This window comes from Toxotes jaculatrix, chromosome 5 (genome assembly GCF_017976425.1).
Source record: "Toxotes jaculatrix isolate fToxJac2 chromosome 5, fToxJac2.pri, whole genome shotgun sequence".
NCBI lineage: Eukaryota > Metazoa > Chordata > Actinopteri > Toxotidae > Toxotes > Toxotes jaculatrix.
Genome location: NC_054398.1, coordinates 7,613,435 through 7,631,836, shown reverse-complemented (window position 1 = coordinate 7,631,836; position 18,402 = coordinate 7,613,435). Strand labels below are relative to the sequence as shown.

Sequence of the window (18,402 nt, the reverse complement as noted above, 5' to 3'; positions counted from 1 at the left end):
CCTGCATTGATCTCCATCTCCATGTGAAAGAGAAGCACTCTGAACAGGAGAGGAGGAACAAATCAAACTAATTTATTACCACATGGCCAAAAAGGTCAGAGCGTGACAAAAGCCCTCCTGTTGTGAGGAGGAGTGCTGTGGAGTGGCTCCATCCAAACAGACTCTGGGTGACTACTGCAGCATTAGACATGGGTCAGGCTGAGGGGAAACGTGGAGGTAGAACTAGTTTGAGAACAAAGCCCTTCTTCTTGATTCTTGTTGGGCTGTGACGTTTATTTAATAAAAACCTGTTTGGTTGAATTTTCCCCTCAAATGTTAAATAGGCTAAAAAGCCTAAGAAGACACTGAACTGACACTCAACAAAATACATGACATGTCAAGTTCATTAGAAAAGCAAATATAGGTTCACATGGTTTTAGTATAGCCTTTTTTTTGTTTGTTTTGATTGTTTTTTCAGCAAACCAAATTGGCTTAATTTTGCAATGTCGGTTTGTTGGTCTTTCAGTTGGATTTATCTGTCAGTCCACTACTATGGCCCACATCGAAATATCTCAACAATGATCGGTAGGATTGCCATGATATTTGGTGCAGACATTCAGAGTTTCCAGAGGATGAATCTTATTCACTCAGGTTGTCCTGTTACTTTTCCTGTAGTTCTACCATGAGGGCCACATTTGTGGTTTTGAGTGAAATGTCTCAACAACTATTGGATGGATTGCCATGAAGTTTGATACTGACATTCATGCTCCCCCCAAGGATGACTGAATAATGTCTGTGATTCTTTGACTCTTCCTTTTCCAACAGCTTCAGCTGTATTTTGTGTTTAAAGCTAATAGGCAAATATTAGCATGTTAACATGCTAAACCGGTGGTGAACAGGGTTAACATTATACATTGCTGACAATTTTTGCAGTTTATAGATTATACATTTTAAAACTGAGCATGTTAGCATTGTCACTGTGTGTGTTGCTAGCATAGCTGTAGATTTGTTCCCCCGCCTCTTTCCTTTTGTGCAGGTGCTTGTGCGTCACTGTGTGAAAGTGCGGGGGTTCCGTTCGAATTTCACCCTCAAGGAGTTTACTAACGCTTACAAAAACCATCTGAACTCCAGCTGTGGAAAGTTCTTACCTCTGGCTGCCTACTGTGCTTTACCAACGAGGCAGCCAGCTGAAGACAGAGGTAGTGACAGATACAAAGCAACAGTTTCTCTTTAGCCAGAAGAAAAGAGAGAAGAGTTAGTGCCTGAGAAATAGAGGGATGCATGTGAGAAAGAGAGAGAGAGGCCTTCAGGGGGTGACCCAGCAGCTCTTTGCTGTCTGACCACAGCCCTGAACATGCTGACAGATTTATTGGATACAATAATCAGAGTGTACTATATCACCCTGCTCTGCTCACTGCACGGGCAGCTCCTGTAATTGGCTTTAACACCTGGAACTGACTATAAACATCACACAACCTTAAACCTGGACAGAAAATGTGACTTTGACATTAACATGACTCGTTCAGAATGCAGCGGTGGACAGTGATCGAGGATCCTTTTGTGTCTTGAGTTTTTCTTTGGACAAACTCAAAGAAAAACTCAAGAGCGGCAACAGTGTCCTCACCACTGTTAAGTGAAATTGGACTGTATATTTATAAACTACGATGTTTCCAGTTGTATGAACTAAAGTTGGAGAATTTGGAGAATGTTAAAAAAAAAATGATATCTGTTGTTCACATAGTAGTAAGTAATAGAGATGGACCAGACAGCTTCATCAAACAGGGCAGTGGCCCTGAGGACTGTGCTGGACATTAGAGGACTGGGCAGGTCTCACAAGTGCCCCTGGCAACTTCACACCATGGGATTCAGTGCTGGGCTGCCAAGATTCCTGCTCTGTCAGCCTGGTTGGCTGGATAGAAGTGTGGCCCACTGGTTGTTTGGTTGGTTTGTTGGCTGGTGAGCTCTGGTGATTAGTATTCAGACCATGCCCTACTGTGCCTGTCCCTTACAGCACAAAGGGCTGATCAGGGATGCTAGGCAGCAGGCAGGGGTATTCACCAAGCTAAAACACTCCTCGGAGCTGGATGAGCTCGCCCTGCTCCAGACTCAGTGTCTCAGTGTCCCAGTGTTTGCTCATCTACTGTGCCATGAAATGGAGTGAGTGTGTATGATTGTGCCACTGGAGCAATGCAAATACCCTCCCTGAGGGGAAGACCTATTCCACTTAGTCAGGGAGCGCTGCTGGGTGATTTAGACGCAGTGTCGCATGTTGCGCTGTGGAAGACACTTTGATCCCTTTTAGTGAGCCTATAGTCTTTGCGCATTCGCAATATGATAAGCTATATTACAAAATCATATACTCATGTAACCCATAAACACTTTTGGAAAAGCTTGAGGCAGTGGATTCTGTATTTGTACACCCATTTTTATATTAGGGGTTGTATTTTTCTTGATCAGTTGCAAAAAAATTTCCAAAGAGGGAGAAAGAAAATCAAACCATCAAAAATAGCAACATTTCATGTCAGATTTTGATGCCATTGGCTCAGAATCAATCAAATGGTGTCTGTTTAGACTCATTTTTATCATATAGGTATACAGAAAGAAATTACCTAAGGGAAAGCAGAGACAGATGAGGATGAAGCAGGTAGCAGAGGCAAGAGTACGCCAAAAAGAAAACACAACACTTAATGCAATAAGGACAAAAATTGATACTGAGTGTGAGAATACTGAAGGGCAGAATCCTCCTTTTAAGAGCACAGAGGAGATTCAGCCATAATTACTGTAGTCCCTGACCTTTATCGCCATTGCCAGGATCTCATCCATCTTGACTCTCCTGCCTTTCATTAATTACAATGATGGAGGGAGGCATCAGGTGTCCTCAGCCTCTGAGAATACTGTAACACCCTCTTCTTGATTTGCTCTCAGTAAATCTATAAACGCGAAAAGGAAAAGTGAGGTTGTTTTTTTCCACTACTACACAATTTAAATTCAAGATTTTTTCCCCCAGTTATGTAAATTCACATAAAACTGCTCATTTTGTTGGAAAAATGTGACGAGGGTGAGTATTATAGTTGTTCTCTCAGAACACCTGTTAATATTAGGAGTTAGATCAGTAAATGAAATTTAAACAGCATGAGATATGGCTTCTTCCTAAATAGCAAAAAAGAAAATTCTCATACAAGAATTCTGTCTTTTGGTAAAAACATTAATTGTTCTCTTCAGTGCTCCCTGAGGCTGTTGTTTTTTATTAAAAGCTTTTACTAAACGCTTACTAATCGCATATGTCAAATGAAAGAAAGCAGCCATTCATTCTTGACAATGGGGATTTTACGGTGGCCTCAGTGGCGGTGTGTTTGCTACAGTGAGCTGCCCCACAACCATTTTTCTCAGTTTATCCTCACTTTGCCGTCCTCGTCTTTCATTCACTCCGCTACCCTGTTGTTAACGCTGCAATATCAAAATATTCAGTGACACTTTGATGCTGAAGTTATTAATTACATTTTAGCCTGAAGTTACAGAAATGGAGAGTTTGGAATACAAGCCAAAAGAAATTTGGACCTTTTTTTCCTCCATTTTGAATGGGACCCAGGTGTTTTTTATTTATTTATTTATTTATTTATTTTGTTTTTAATTCCCTGGCTGAGCTACACTTAAAATGTTAATGCCTGATTATATTTTATCTTGTTTGGCATTCATTGCCAATAGCTGGCAGTGGCGCTGCTTTGAGAAGCTATTTGTAACAATGCCACAAAATAGTCCCCCCCCCCCCACCCCCTTTTGCCGAATTATGTTCCTTCATCTTTGTGCTTTTTATCCCCATCACCTTTTGAATTCATAATTGATGTATTCAAATGAGCTTTTTGAGCGTTGGATTGCTTTTCCCATGGGCTGAATGCATTAATCACAGCGCCCTTAATACACTAAATAGGACTTTATTTATTTTTCGTGTCATGAAAAGATTTTGAGACCAGAAAGACTAATATTTTCTTAAATAGACTATTAAAATTACTCCTTTTATTTTATTTGTTTTCTGGCATTATATTATGGCATTATATTAAAGAACAGACAAATATATAAATATATGTTTTTTTTCTATATTAGGTACCATAAGGGCAGTAGAGGTATGCTATTAATGACCTGCTAGCATGCCCATGGGAAGAAACATTAGACAAAAGAGCGTGGCGGAAACACTGAGCGGGCTTACCCCGGTGTCTCTGTGGGCAGTCTAAAAATACCACTGCGCTTCTTTCAGATATTGAAGCCGGGCGATGACATATAGTTGGCAGACCTTCGATCACTTTCCCCAGACTCCCACCAGATTTGATTTTCTGTTCACATGCTGTCGCAAAAGGAAATCTTTATATGCTTTGTGTTTTAAAGGGCTGATTTTCTCTTCAGCCCCTCAGTATCCAGACTGGGTGCTGGTTACGTTTATCACCCACTGTGGAATCAGTGTGAATATTATGAATTGATCTCGTCTTATCCGTACAGTGGTGTGGTTCATTTCTAGGTCAACAGGCCCAACTACCAGGATCCAGTGGGAGCTCATACACAGAAGTTTGCTTCTTGTGAAATGTAAAATTTTAGCTGATATTTTTTTCTATTTTAATCTAAATCCTTAAACCGTCATACTGTTAAAGTGGACGTTGATACACTTTCTGTTTACTTCTTGCAATGCATCTGTTACTTTAAAACTTTAAATCTTGTGCTTTTCTCTTGGGTAATTTATTTATGGGACAGACGCCCAAGCATTCTTTGGTGAGGATGGTTTGTCTATTTTTATGTCCTTTTCCTTCAGACTTTGGAGGACTTTAAAAAAAAAAAAGGTTTTCGTTTGGTCACACAGCTCCATTTCACTCACAGCTTCCTTTCAGATTCATTGAATAGTAGTACAGGATAAATCCCGATGACATGTCCTTGGTTTTCAGTCTCATCTCAAAAATCCAGTCTCGTTTTTTTTATGCGTTTGACTGCCGCCCAGACTCCGAAAGCCAGTCAAGCTTCAATTTTAGATAGCCTCTTTACATGGGATCCTGTAGTCATTCCACTTAGCAATTTTCTTCCTTTTTCCTGCTGGTGCCTTCACATTATAAGAGAAACTGTTCCAGAGGTAAAGAGGTTAGCTTTCACATGATTATTTCTCAGCTAAGGAGATAAGGAGATAGCGTGGTGCATTTTTCATGGAAATGCTTTTGAACTCAGCAAAAAAAAAAAGGGGGCTCGTGGTACGCCCGTGTAGGAAATTGATTTTACTCTGGGTTTATAATTACATGGGCTACTGCTCTGTGTAAGCAATTGTACTTGATTAGAGGTTTATCTAAGCAAATGATAAATTACGTCAGAGAACAAGAGAAAGCAAGACTCTTGTCTCCGTTTTGGTCAAAGAGAAAAACGAAATATTTGATCACAAACAAAAGAACGTCTTACCCATTTGACAGCTTTGTCACAAACACAGGGAACAGTCACTGCAGTGTAGAGGATACAGGCTCTTCTCAGGGTCCTGTGTTTGCTCTCTGATCATGGTTTCGGAATAAAAGTGATCTGTTCTGTGAAACTGTGCAAAGAGTTAGTGAGGCCTTTGATATGAACAACAGATGCTTTGCTGTTTTTGATTTCTCTCCTCAGCAGGATCACACGTCTTTGTTTTGGTGAATCCATTTCACACTTTTCTAAAAATATTGAGCTGAGGAAATGTTTCGCTTTTCTACGGTCTCTGGGTTCACCATAGTCATTCAAATGAATGGCACTGTGTACAGTATAATGCTTACAGAGGGCACAAAAGCCTCACATAATAACCATATCCTTCTTGCTAAATATTCCATACTGTATTTACACAAGTAAATGAGACTTTGCTAACATAAAAAAAAATCTAGACAAGGATAACACTTAAGTTTCTGACTTCGCCCCCTGTTGAGTGACACAGCAAACTGATTGTGACAGATCAAGGCACATGATTGGGATCCAGAGAAGCTGTGGAGGAATTGAGGGTGGCAGCAAGACGTAGCTGATCGAGGAGCAGCAATGGGAGGTAGAAAAGTTTTCAGGGGCTCCTCTTGTTAGTGGCCACATGATCCCCCTCATTCCTCTGGGAGTCGGCGTACAGGCTGGCGGTCGGGGGAGGAATGTGCTCCCGGCTGGAAAAGGTTTGCAGTGCACAGAGAGGTCCTCCCTGCCGCCAGCTCTACTGAGAACTGGGCCCAGCCAGCCACAGAAACTCAATCTTTCTCTCCAGATGGCCTCTAAGCTGGTGGACAAGTAGAGTCTGATGACGATCAAGAAATTCAGTGGATTAATGACTTGCCGTAGATTGGGAAGACTCACCGTGACTAGTTGGGCTATAATGCAAATGTGTTAATTCAGCTGTGGTTGTAGGTCTTTCATTTGCTCTGAGTTGCTGTCGCAGACTAAGAGGTTACACCCCCCTCTTTCTTTGCGTTCCTCGATTCTCTGCCTTGTCAACCGCAGTATGTGAGGTGCTCACTGGCTTCTGTGACATATAAGAAGGAGACAATCTCAGATGTGAACCTCATGCGCGGTGACTCAGGAAGCAGAGGCCGTAAACGCAGTGGGCTTTTTGACTGGCTGGCTGGCTGGCTGGCTGGCTGACTGACTGGCTGACTGACTGGCTGGCTGGCTGGCTGACTGACTGACTGACTGACTGACTGACTGACTGACTGACTGACTGGCGCTGGCTTTTGTCTGTGCTTTGCTGCCAGAAAAATCTGGTGTGGTTTTTGAGGCAATATATAATGTATCTGGCCTCACTGGCTCCTCTGCAGTGTGCAATGGAAAAAGAGCGCACTTGTCTCCAAAACGGCTTTGAGATGTAATTGAACCATAATGCCTCTTATGTGAGCATCTTGTGGTGGAATGAAGATCTCACTTGACAAATGGGCCAGAGAAAATAAACTGGCATATCTGAGTCATGAAGTGGAGAGTTGGGCTACCAGCTCTTAAGCCTGCCAGTGGAGGGCTGGAGCCTCCGTCAGTCTGACTAGAGAAGGTAGAGAAACCCAATCATCTGTGCGCTGACATCCGAGGCATTTCTATTATATCCCAGCTGATTATTTCTATGCCCCATCCAATGTCCTGAGGCCAGGTACTATTTATTTCCCTTAGATCCATCATAAGAGGGGCTATTTCTACTCACCCTTCTCAGAGAGAGCCAGTTCATATTGTGATTTGATGAATGCCACAATCCCCGCTGCACCACACCAGACTCCCCATGAGCTTGAGAGGTGGCAGTTGTTCAGCGGGCTTTTGCCAAAGTAAAGTGTTATTCTTACGAGCTTCAGAACAGCTGAGGAAGCACTTCATTACTCGCGAGTTGACTGCTTTTTGGGTTCATTCATTTTTCTCACTTTTATGTTTACTTTAATTCATGGATAGAAAGTATTGTTTTACTTCTTGCCTTGTGCATTTTTAGACTCCACATCTTTTCTGGACTCCCAGCTCTGTTTGGACTAATTGAGCGTGTTAATTGTGACTGCCGCTGAGGACACATTACAACCTGGTGCTCTCGGCTTGTTAGCACGTGTCATGTCCCATCTATCACGCTTTTAATTACAACACCTCTGCTATTGCCAACCACCTTATCTCTGCGGGGTCTCAGCAACACCGTCTCCCAGTGAAAGCAGCAGAGACCTGTCACTCTGTCAGACACCTCATAGTATGGCAAAAAAAAAAAAAAAATAGGAGAAACATTCATCCTTTAAGGATTCCTGTAGGGGGAAACATGCCTTTCTTTTCCCCTTTCTTGACCGCTGCTGGTCATCCCCATTCCCAGCCACTGACACACACAGCTTGTGGCTGATGTAGCACCATTAGGTTAGGTCACACCGGATCGTCCCTAACAGAGAGGAAGTTGAACTAGCTTCTTACTCAGTAGCCATGCCTGCTAAGATAAACAGAACGTACACATAGGGTCTTAAGAAATGTCCTTAAACATAGACATGTTGCTCTTTTATGCACCACTGCTGCTTCGTCCTCTGCATCTGGCAGACAGACTCAGAGCTTCCATGTCGATTGTCACCCCAGGTCGCCTTCTCTCGAAGCTTCATTTTGCCAACATGGCGTTCCCCTACTGCGTGCTTGCATTTTTTTGTGGTTAAGGGTGTGGTGCTCTTGCTTAATCCCAGGGTCCACAGCTGTAAGAGCTGTGGCTGTGGTGGCAAAGCTGCCCAGACCTTAAAGCTCGCCCTCTGATTTTCTGTTTGTGAATGCCACATGACCACATTCTTGGGGGCATGGGGGAGAAAACTGTAAACAAATGCAGAGTTTCATTTCGTAGCAACCTATATTTTCTGCTTAGTCTGCACTGGTAAAGAATAACTGTGCATCCTCCTCAGAGAGTCTGCAGTTCCTTGCCAGTAGAAATTTACAGTAAACACCAATTTCAGATGTAGCATATTTACTGGATGTGGCAGAGCTGTAAAGTGGTCAGGCAGAGAAGCAGTGACGTTAACTGAATTGATAAAAAAGTACTTCATCAAATATTATATATTAATTCGATCCATCCATCCACAGTATGTCATGTTTGTCTGTACCCAGAAATCCTTTTCTAACCTTTTCTGTTCTCTTTACAGCCGTGCAATCAAGACCAATCAGGACCTGCTTCCAGAGACCCCCTGGACAAATATCTTCTACGATGACTTCTGGGGCACCTTACTCACGCACAGTGGCAGTCATAAGTCTTACCGGCCCCTCTGCACCCTCTCCTTCCGCCTCAACCACGCTGTGGGTGGGCTGGAGCCCTGGGGTTACCACCTGGCTAATGTGGTCTTCCACGGAGTCGTGACAGGCCTGTTTACCTCGCTGGCTCGCCTGCTGCTTGGAGGGGGTCTGTGGAGCCTGCTGGCTGGCCTCTTCTTTGCCTCTCACCCCATCCACACAGAGGCGGTGGCGGGCGTCGTGGGCCGGGCTGATGAAGGTGCCGCTCTGTTCTTCTTGCTGTCCCTGCTGTGTTACATGCGTCACTGTATGCTGCGGGACAACGCTGGGCCCTGGCGGCTCGTGGCCTGGTTCCTGGGCAGCCTGGGCTGCGCTGCCTGCAGCATGCTGTGGAAGGAGCTTGGAGTGACCGTCCTGGCTGTCTCTGCGCTGTACGACGTCTGCGTTTTCCACAGGCTCAAATTGCGACAGGTCATCATGCTCCTCTACAAGGTAAACAAGTTTGTTCTAGGCCTGTGGTGCTGCTTTTTCACATGTATGAGATTTCCTGCGCACACTCCCGACTTTCAAGAATCCGGCAAAATTGTACAGCTGATATGTAGATATATGTATGTCTGTATGCATGCATACAATATGTGGGTTTTGTTCACTTTTCATCACAATATAATTTAAAAAACATTGGCCAGCGTGTGCACAGCTGTATCATTCATTTCAGATTGTTGTGTTTTCCATTAAATGCGAGGAAGCACACATGTTGGAAAGGAAAGCGGGCTGAATATTTTTCTCTGTGCATGAGGCACATTCAGTAATGATGTGTTATAGCTTTGCTCATGTAAAGCTTACCACTTCATCTATTGATGGTTATTATGAAATAAATATCCTAGATGAGGATGAGGAATGAGGAGTACCATTGCGGCTATAAAACACCAGTAATGCTTTTATTTTTATCCTTATAGTCTTAACCTTTTCAGCCTCAGGACTAAACTGACTTAATTTGTGCCAATGTTACAGTCTGGTCTGTTACATAATTTTAGGTCATGACTGACAGACATATCATGCAGTTCTATTCCAAATCTGTCCCAACATGTGGCTCCGTCTTCTACAGTGACATACATTTTCTTTTGTCTGATAGGAATTCATAACAAACATCTAAATTAAGGACCAATTTTGTCAATTAAACCAAACTATGAGAATGTAGCTAATTGCTCATCGATCCATTAGTGTTTATTACTGTGGGATGGATAATGTCTTTATAGAGCATAGTGATGAACAATGTGCAGTTAGCTACATGTTGCACATTAGCACAGGAACAAATCATTTTGTGCGTGTGTTTTTCCTCCTGTGTGCTGTATATATGTAAATGTGTTTGTGTGTGTGTGTGTGCCCATGTTTGCTTGTATATTCAAATTTCACAGGGGCATAGAAGGAGAAGAAAATGAAAACATTTTTCAAAACAAAAAAGCTGAGATAACAAAAAGCAAGGGCCACTTTATATTTCCTTGTCACTGTTGAAGCATCCAGCCGTTAAGTAGCCTTTTCCCCCAACAACCCGTCAAAAATATTTACTGTTTGCTGTCTAGGCAGTGTGACATCCATGACTCTCTACCCATCATCACAAATTCAACGGGACGTGCTCACAAACGTGACAAAAGAGCTCCAAAGGAGCCAATCAGAGAGTGGCTATCTGGCACGCCCCAGCATAAAAGAGCACTTAAAGGAATGTTATGAGGCAGAGATGGGTAGGTGTCAGCAAGAAGGCTAACAGAGACAGAAGCAAAGACAGAAAATGGTTTAAGTGAAGTGCAAATTGAGTCCCTCCCTTTTAGTGCTCAGCCTCGTGTGGTAATGAAGACTGAGGGCCTCTGCTGCTGTCTTCTGCACACTGTCCTTTCATGATTTAGGTCTGATCAGACTCCCTGCGTCCTCTGGAGTACGGCCCATCCATTGCTGCAGGCAGACAGGCCTTCTAATGGCTCGTCAGGCATGGCTAGACTAGAGCTAAAGAGGAAACAGGGCCAAAAGGGCTGAAGGAGATGATGCCTCTGAGCTGTCAGATTTTCAACTTTTTGATTGGAAATCCACAAACCCTGCTGATCCAATTGTCTTTGGGAAAAAAAAAAAAAGCATGGACTGGCAGATTGCTACAGTCCTGGCACGGAGCAGGCCCTATAGCTTTCTTTCATGGTTTGCCATCGCGGTTAACGAACTTGGCAAGTGTCTCCAGGGGCAGATGTGTTCACAGCACATCCAGCATAGCTTCTGATTTGTGTGCTGTGTTAATGGTTTTTGCCGTGATGCTTTGTAGTTTTTGTGTAAACGTGATCTGCTGTTCAGTGTTGATCATTAAAATAATTGCATAAATGATAATCTTTACCTTACATAAAATTATATAAAATATGTTTAAAACAGCCTAAGTTTGCAAACAACAGTGAAACAGAGTAGAGAGCAAAATATTTGAGGCGAAGTGAGGCGAGAAGAAACCACATACAAACAGGATTCAGAGGATAAGTCTTAAGATGTTTATCTAAAGAATTCACAGAGGATTCATGTTGAATGTTGGCTGAATTTGGTCAATAGCAAGTAAAGGCTGCCTCCCCATACATCCTTGTCTCAGCCGTTGGTACATTTTCAAGCTGTAGTGTTCAATGAGCTTAGGCAGCAGCCAGGAGTATAAAAGGACAGACGGTTGACTAAGTATGAACATGTTAGCGAATGCTGGCGTACTCTCAGATGTTTTGTTTGAGGTTCTGGCAACTTCTTTTGTACATACTGAAATCTATTCAGTTTCTTCAACAAGGTAAAAGAGCATTGCGGCATGCACCAATCAATTTCTTTGCGATGGAAAGGGCAAGATACAATGTGGCCTGACCTTTTCTATACTTCTATGGTTGGAAAAATGCAGTCTTAGTGACACGGTCAGTGACACCCAAACTTTTTGCCACTGATGGATTTTGCACTTAAAATTCAAGCCAAGTTCCTTTTTGTTATATAGCCTAAGATCACCCTCTGATTCCTGTGCCACTTCTCTTTAAAGCAGTGCCATGAATCTATTTGCCAAGTTTTAATTCTGAATTAATGTTGACAGTGTGAACAGTTTTACTTCCACACTATTATAACATAGTGTATAGAACATAGTTTGAAAAGAGAAATCCGCAAAAAGAAAAAGTGAGGCCACAGGTCGCTCACATTGGGTTACTTTGCATCGAGGTGACAAACAAGGAAGTGCGTGGGTTGTCAGGCACTTTTGGAAAACAACTAACTTTTTATTTTCTTTTTTTCCTGAGAAAAGAAAGTAAAACAGCTTATTTTTCTGGAAATGAGGCTGCAATACATGGCTGGCTCTTCCTAACACGCAACTTTGAGCTGACAATTGTCATTTAGTCGCACCACACACAAGTTAAAAGGAAGCACAGATAGAGAGCTGTCAGCGTCACCTCAATCACGTTAACTTGGGAGGTTTCTTTCTTACAAGACTTGTCCGGGTTTTACTCTGTGATTCTCTGATTCATATGTATGAGCACTGTGACCCGATCTGTTATCCTCATGGCAAACAGTTCGCTAGTGCAGCGTGTACATTCATCTCTCTCTGTCTCTGTGGAGCGAGGCAGTCACTTTGACTGATGATAAGCAAAGGGAATTATATTCCTCAGGGCAAGTTGAGCGTTCAACTGCCTGAATGAACATTAAATTCTGTACAGAGCTGAAAATGATCACAGTGAAAATAAATACCGTCACCCCCCTCGCCCCCTTCAAGTTCAGACTTGAGATCTATCAGGTGCTGAAACCTTGGCCGCTAACTCCCCAAACCGAAGTGTACGAATGGGAAAGCTGCACTGTAACATTAATGTTCTGTGATGAAGGGGGGGAAACTAGGCATAAAAGCATGAAAAAAGAACTGTCACCGTGTCTCAGCTTTTTTTCCTCCGTTTGAGAACATAAAACCCATGCTTCGGTTGGACTAAAGAGGCCGGCTCTTTGCATGACTGACGGGGGCCGCAATGGCCCACCGCTGCATTTTATCACTGAGCTCTCCACTCAGCTGAAGTCATTTGACATTTAACGTTGGAAATGATGAAATGGGCCTGCTTATCTGATTGTGGCACGCAGTCAATTACATTAGAGTTTTATATCTGCTGCAAATCTCCCATTGTGTCATTACGGCTTCTGTGCGCGGTTTGAAGGTTATGGGCGGTCGAGACTGGGAGCTTCACTGTAATTCCATGTAGGTTCATAACTCATTTCATCAGGACTGTAACTGCAGACTCTCTGCATACAAATCACAGGGAAGAGGTAATACATGGATATTATCTTGATTTATTGGTTATATGTTGCATGACTTTACATTTGCATAACAGAACTTGGAACAGCAGAATCATTCAATGCAGAAAGTTTGAGCTGCATCATTTCTTTAAGGTTTTTCACAAAAAAAAAGTAAAAATGCAAAACAGACATTTTATATTAAAAGACGCCATACTTAAATTAAAGCCGGCCATACTGTCAAAGTGAATAGACTATAACTTGTTTGTGTATTGTACATGCGTCTCTTCTTGCAGGCTTTTGTCTGTGTAGTGTCAGCTTTAGAGCTTACATGGATCCACTTCTTCCATTCATCAAATTTAATTGTCCCAGGGCAATAGAAAATCTTTAAAACCGATTAGACAGACACGTGCCAACTTTATACTCCCAAATAGATCCTGTGAATATTAAACATTCGCCACGTTATACAGCACATTCAGCATAAACGCTAATAACAAGTACGGGACCATGCTGTCCTAGAAGTCCTCTGGCTAAAAGAATGAGAGTAAACAGAGGTGGAGAGAGGGAAACAATAGTGCTCAGACAGTAATTGAATAAGCACATGTTGGGTTTATGGTGACGCTGGAGTCAAAGCTCTTGGCATCCTCTGGCATCCCAACTCTGCAGAAAGCTTTTATTAAGAGATCTAGTGCAACCTTTGGATGCTTGAGTGACCTTTCTAAGGAACACATAGTGTTCTTTAGATAAATCAGAGTCAACCATCAGGACTTCTAGAGGATATTTTTATGAAGTTATATATAGAAAACACCTCTTTCTTGCAGGCTAAGCCCACAGTAAGTAGCAATTAACTTTGTGTGACCCATAATATCCTATATATATCCTTTCAACAAGCATTACACCTCTTCCTTTTCCTCCCTGCAGTAATTAGTCTGTAAGTTCAGTGTTGAACCCACCAGCACGTATGGTGTTGATAACCAATGCCAGTGTCAGTCTACAGCTTACAATGTGTTTTTAATTAGTTCTTTCCACGACATGTACTGTCTTCAAAAGTGGAAAAAAAAAAACCCTGTCATTAAATTGTTTACTCAAGCTGACCTTTGCAGTGGTGATATTCACCAGTTGCCTTTGTGTCTGATTAAAGCATTTATGGCCATGTGTTGTTATGCATTGAGCTACTCCCAGGCAATGAGTTTATAGCATTCAAATGTAACATAGTTGGCAACGGTGACTGTGTGTGGTGTAACCACAGTTTATGTGGAAAAACGTGCTTTTTTACAAGACTGTTTCCTGCACAGCATTAGTTAATAGGCTCATTTTCAATAAGAGATGCTGAAACCCCATTAGAGATCTTAATTTAGTCAAGGAAAGAATGCTTTTTAAAGTGATCTCACAGTGTTTCTTCCATAGCATAATGCAATAAATTGTCTATCCTGAGGTGTTCTTTCTTTGTTAGCTGACCAATAAAATTAATGTTCGGACAATTGCAGTTAGTGAAACTGGTTTAAATGCAAGCTCTAGGTATGGAAAAAACAAGAAGCATTTGGCTGTATAATTCTATGTAAACATCGTCACTACAGTTTTACATCTTTTCTTCTGACGTGCAGCTTCCATTGTTCTTTTGTTTGAATGTAAACAGACCTTCCCACATAATGTTACACCCCTTGTCCACATTTCTAACCAGAAAGAGAAAGTGTTAGCGAGTTCTTTTCACACTGGGGAGACAATACTGACTGTTGACATGGAGGTACGGTGCGAGCCAAGGTCCCTGAGGGGCTGACACTTCTGACATGACTATGAAGAGAACAATCCTTTGAAAACACAATACAGAAATCTGATGCTTTGAAAGTGTAAACTGGATAAAGATGTCTTATCTTGGTGATGTCATGTCAGTGCTGTACATCCATCAGTGCCTCCTGAACATACCAAGGCTCAGAAACATCTCCAGGGAAACTCGAGACGGTCCTCCTTTGCAATCGCTTTTGTCCACGTCCAGCATCCGACGACGCAACCGCTGGAAAATGATTTCCAAATCTGGGACAAGACCCAGCTGGCCTTTAGTGAATGTCAAGCTTACACACTTTATCTTTTCACACCTCCCATTTTCTGTTCACACTTTGGCTATTAGTGCAAGGTCACTGCTTAAGGCGTGTGTGTAATGCGTCTGGAGGGTGACAGAGTTTACCTGGGCTGAGAGCTCAGGTGTCATGGAGCTGATGAATCCGGGGAGGCCCGACCTCAGGGATGTCAGCGATGGACCAGAGTGGGGAGGGCAGATGTGAGATGGGAGGCTCCTCTGAACAAATGTATGTGTGCATGTTATGAGCTATAGACCCTGGATACAAAATCTGACATCCATACATACCCTTGCTGTGTATTAGATGAGGTAAAAGGAAACACAGCCCGCCACATACATTCTTACCTGGGGCTCCACAGATGCTCCTCCATGCTCTAATGGCTCCTGTCACTGTGTGATGGATTGGGCCTGGTGGGCTCAGCCAGTGCCCCCTGCCCTCACCCACCTGCCTCTCACTGGGGGATACACACCACCGCTTCTGGTCTGGATAGGGAGTTGGGCAGTCGGAGGCGTGAATACCAGGAGCACATTTATTGCAAAACAAGAAGGGTAATAACGGTAGATGCTTAGGTTGTGCGACTTATATGGAATAGTGCAACTTTTTGGTAAAAACACAAATTCTCATGTCTGGGCTTTAAATATGAACTCTCTCCAACTCTAACTTTCCACTGCTGGTGGAGAGTTAGCTTAGCTTAGCACAAAGAGTGGAAACAGGTGCCCTAGAGTCTTGTCCTTGGGGGCAACTGTGGGTCAGGAGGCGGTTGTCCAATAATCAGAATCAGAAAGTCAGTGGTTCAATCCCCAGGTCCTCTAGTCTGCATGTCGAAGTGTTCTTGTGCGAGATACAGAATCCCAAGTTACCATGCCCGGGCAAGAAACTACATAACAAAACAACAACATGAATTCTTCAGCTATTGTACGGATAAAACTAATGTGACATAACTTGATAATAAACTAACAGAGTCAGGTTAGCTGTTTTCCCCTGTTTCTAGCTGCCAAGTTAAGCTAATTGCTTGCTGGCTGTGTATTTAGTGTACAGACATGAGAGTGGTATTTCTCTTCTTGTCTATCTCTCAGAAATAAAGCAAATTATCATATTTCCAAAATGCGGTTTGAAACTGGATGCAAAAGGTGCTGTTTCTTCATCTCTTTCATTGTGAAGAACAGCATATAAAGGCGGCGGGATAATAGAGAAGACGTTCCGCACACAGATGATTGAACAGGACTCTCGACCCCTGAATGTCGTAGCTTTGGGTTAAAATGAGGCAAGTGCAGCCGCAGTGATGGAAAGTGACTTGAGCTGGGTTCGCTGCAGCCTACTGTTCATCAGGCATGAACGAACCTGACAGGCACAGTGCCAGTGAAAGCCAGCGGTGTGACCCTGACTTTGCCTACTGTGAGAAGATGGAAACGGAGAAAAAGAATGAAAAATCCCATAAACAAGGCCTCGTGTTGGTATAAAAAACAGATGGGAAATACAGCATGAGGCTTGGAGTTTTTCTGATTGTCCCTCGCTTTGCTTCTCGCTGAAACCGACTGTATACCCTGTTCTTTTTATAACCAGCGTGTCTGAGAATCGATAGTGGCATGTTATGTAAGACCTCAGTTCTGGAAAGGAATGTCCCACAGCACCAGTGTCCTGTGGTATGGTTCTTGCGCATGCATTGGGTTGTCTTAATGGAGACGTGTATAGATTTGCTGGTTTGTCCATTTTCCCAAAATCATTAAGCTTTTACAAGGGATGATTGATTCACCCACAAGTATTACAGCAAATAACAGGCTCACTGTAATGAAATCCCCTTTATTTCAATTAACTGAGACATGCTTTCAGTGTGTTTTTTCACAATTTCTTGTTTTCCTCAGACAGTCCTGAGTCAAATTGGCCCCTTCCTTCCAACACATTATAAGGTCAATTGAAATTTTAAATCTAAAGTTTTGCAAACTATAGTTTAGAATTTCAGCACAAGTGAAATACTGTTTGGGCCTTTGTTTCAGTTGCTGACCATAGCTCCTATTTATGGTTCCTTTTATGGCCTCAGCAAATAAACTGGCATGTAAAATCAGTCAGCTAGAACTGCATTACTTAAGACTTCCAGCTAGTATATCAGCTTAAGACTTCCAGCTACTATAACAGTATGAAAAAAGGACTTGTGTAAGCCTTTGTAAGGTCTCATATGGATATAGTGTTTAATTTCGGAATAAATCTTTTTTCTTTCTTTGAGCTATGAATCTGAAAGAAGTTTTTCAACAGAAACAATGCTGACTAGTTACAGACATGATTTTAAACATGTTCCAAAATCACAGTCTTTGACAAACTTTGTTGTCTACAAATAAAATTTGTATGAGTTGTTATTATGTAAAGCTCAACAAAATTTGGAATATGAAAGCTGGAACAGTTCAAGGCCCTATGACAGGTTTATAGTGCACTTGGGATTTTTTTTTCTATGTTTTAGTTAGTTGTTTGTATACATACTGCAGTAAATATGGCTTTTAGGAATCCTAATCCAAACAAGCAACCAGATACCCAGTAAACTGTATAAACTGCTGCCAAAAGCCGTTAAGATGGATAAGAGGAATGAAATCATTCAGATGCAGAACGGGCAAACCGCCACTTTACACAAACAAAGGAGAGGGAAACAAATTCAGGGCTATCTGCAGATTCTATCTGCTTCATCATCTCATCATGTAGCTCAATATTCACAAATGTTGCCGAAGGCAGAGAGGGCAAGTCTATTACCTGAATAGGTTGGTGTTCTGCTGGAGCTCTGGGTCCCCAGTAGAAATTCCCCTTGTGCATGTTGCTACAAAGGACCTCTGCATTTCCCAGCAGAGGTCCTATCATCACCGTGGGCGCTCCCAGCACAGAGAGAGAGAGAGAGGGCCGAGGAGAAACAGGGCATGTGCGAAAGAGATGGAGCAAAAATGTTTTGAAGAGGAGAGGAGAGATATTAATGGATGGGGCAGCTAAGGGACAGAGAGAGACAAAGAAAAAGAGAGTCTGCCATGGACATTTTCTGGAGGCACAGTCTGTGTGAAGTGCTTTTGTCAGATGGCCTGTCGCTGCCCATGAACCATCAGACACCGGGTGCTCTATTTTAGGACACACAGGGGATAGGGATAGACCCATATACCAAGCTGGTGTTAAAACCTTTTTATTAAACACAGGATATCAGTCAGTCAGTGGCTGGTGGCGGCGGTTTTCGGGGGTGGTGGGGTTGTTCTCTTAGTGCATGTGACAAAGTAACACATTACTCATTTTTATTTATTCATGCAGTAATGGTTCCCAGCATTCATTCTCTATTTAAATGCTGTCCCTGAGTTTCCCTGCTGTTTAAATGTCGAGGTTCGTCACTCTGCCTTACAAAGACGCTAACCCTTAAAGAATATCAGTAGCATTAGGTTCAATAATTTCTTACGTTTCA

At 42.5% G+C, this 18,402-nt stretch overlaps 1 protein-coding gene across 1 annotated transcript in view; it reads left to right on the top strand.

The window, feature by feature from the left end:
* Positions 1-18,402, top strand: part of tmtc2b (transmembrane O-mannosyltransferase targeting cadherins 2b) — a 90,889-nt gene that overhangs the window by 32,481 nt on the left and 40,006 nt on the right. Inside the window, exon 2 of the mRNA XM_041039337.1 lies at positions 8,565-9,141. Within this exon, the coding sequence (XP_040895271.1) occupies positions 8,565-9,141 (577 nt within the window). The remainder of the gene's footprint in view (positions 1-8,564; positions 9,142-18,402) is intronic.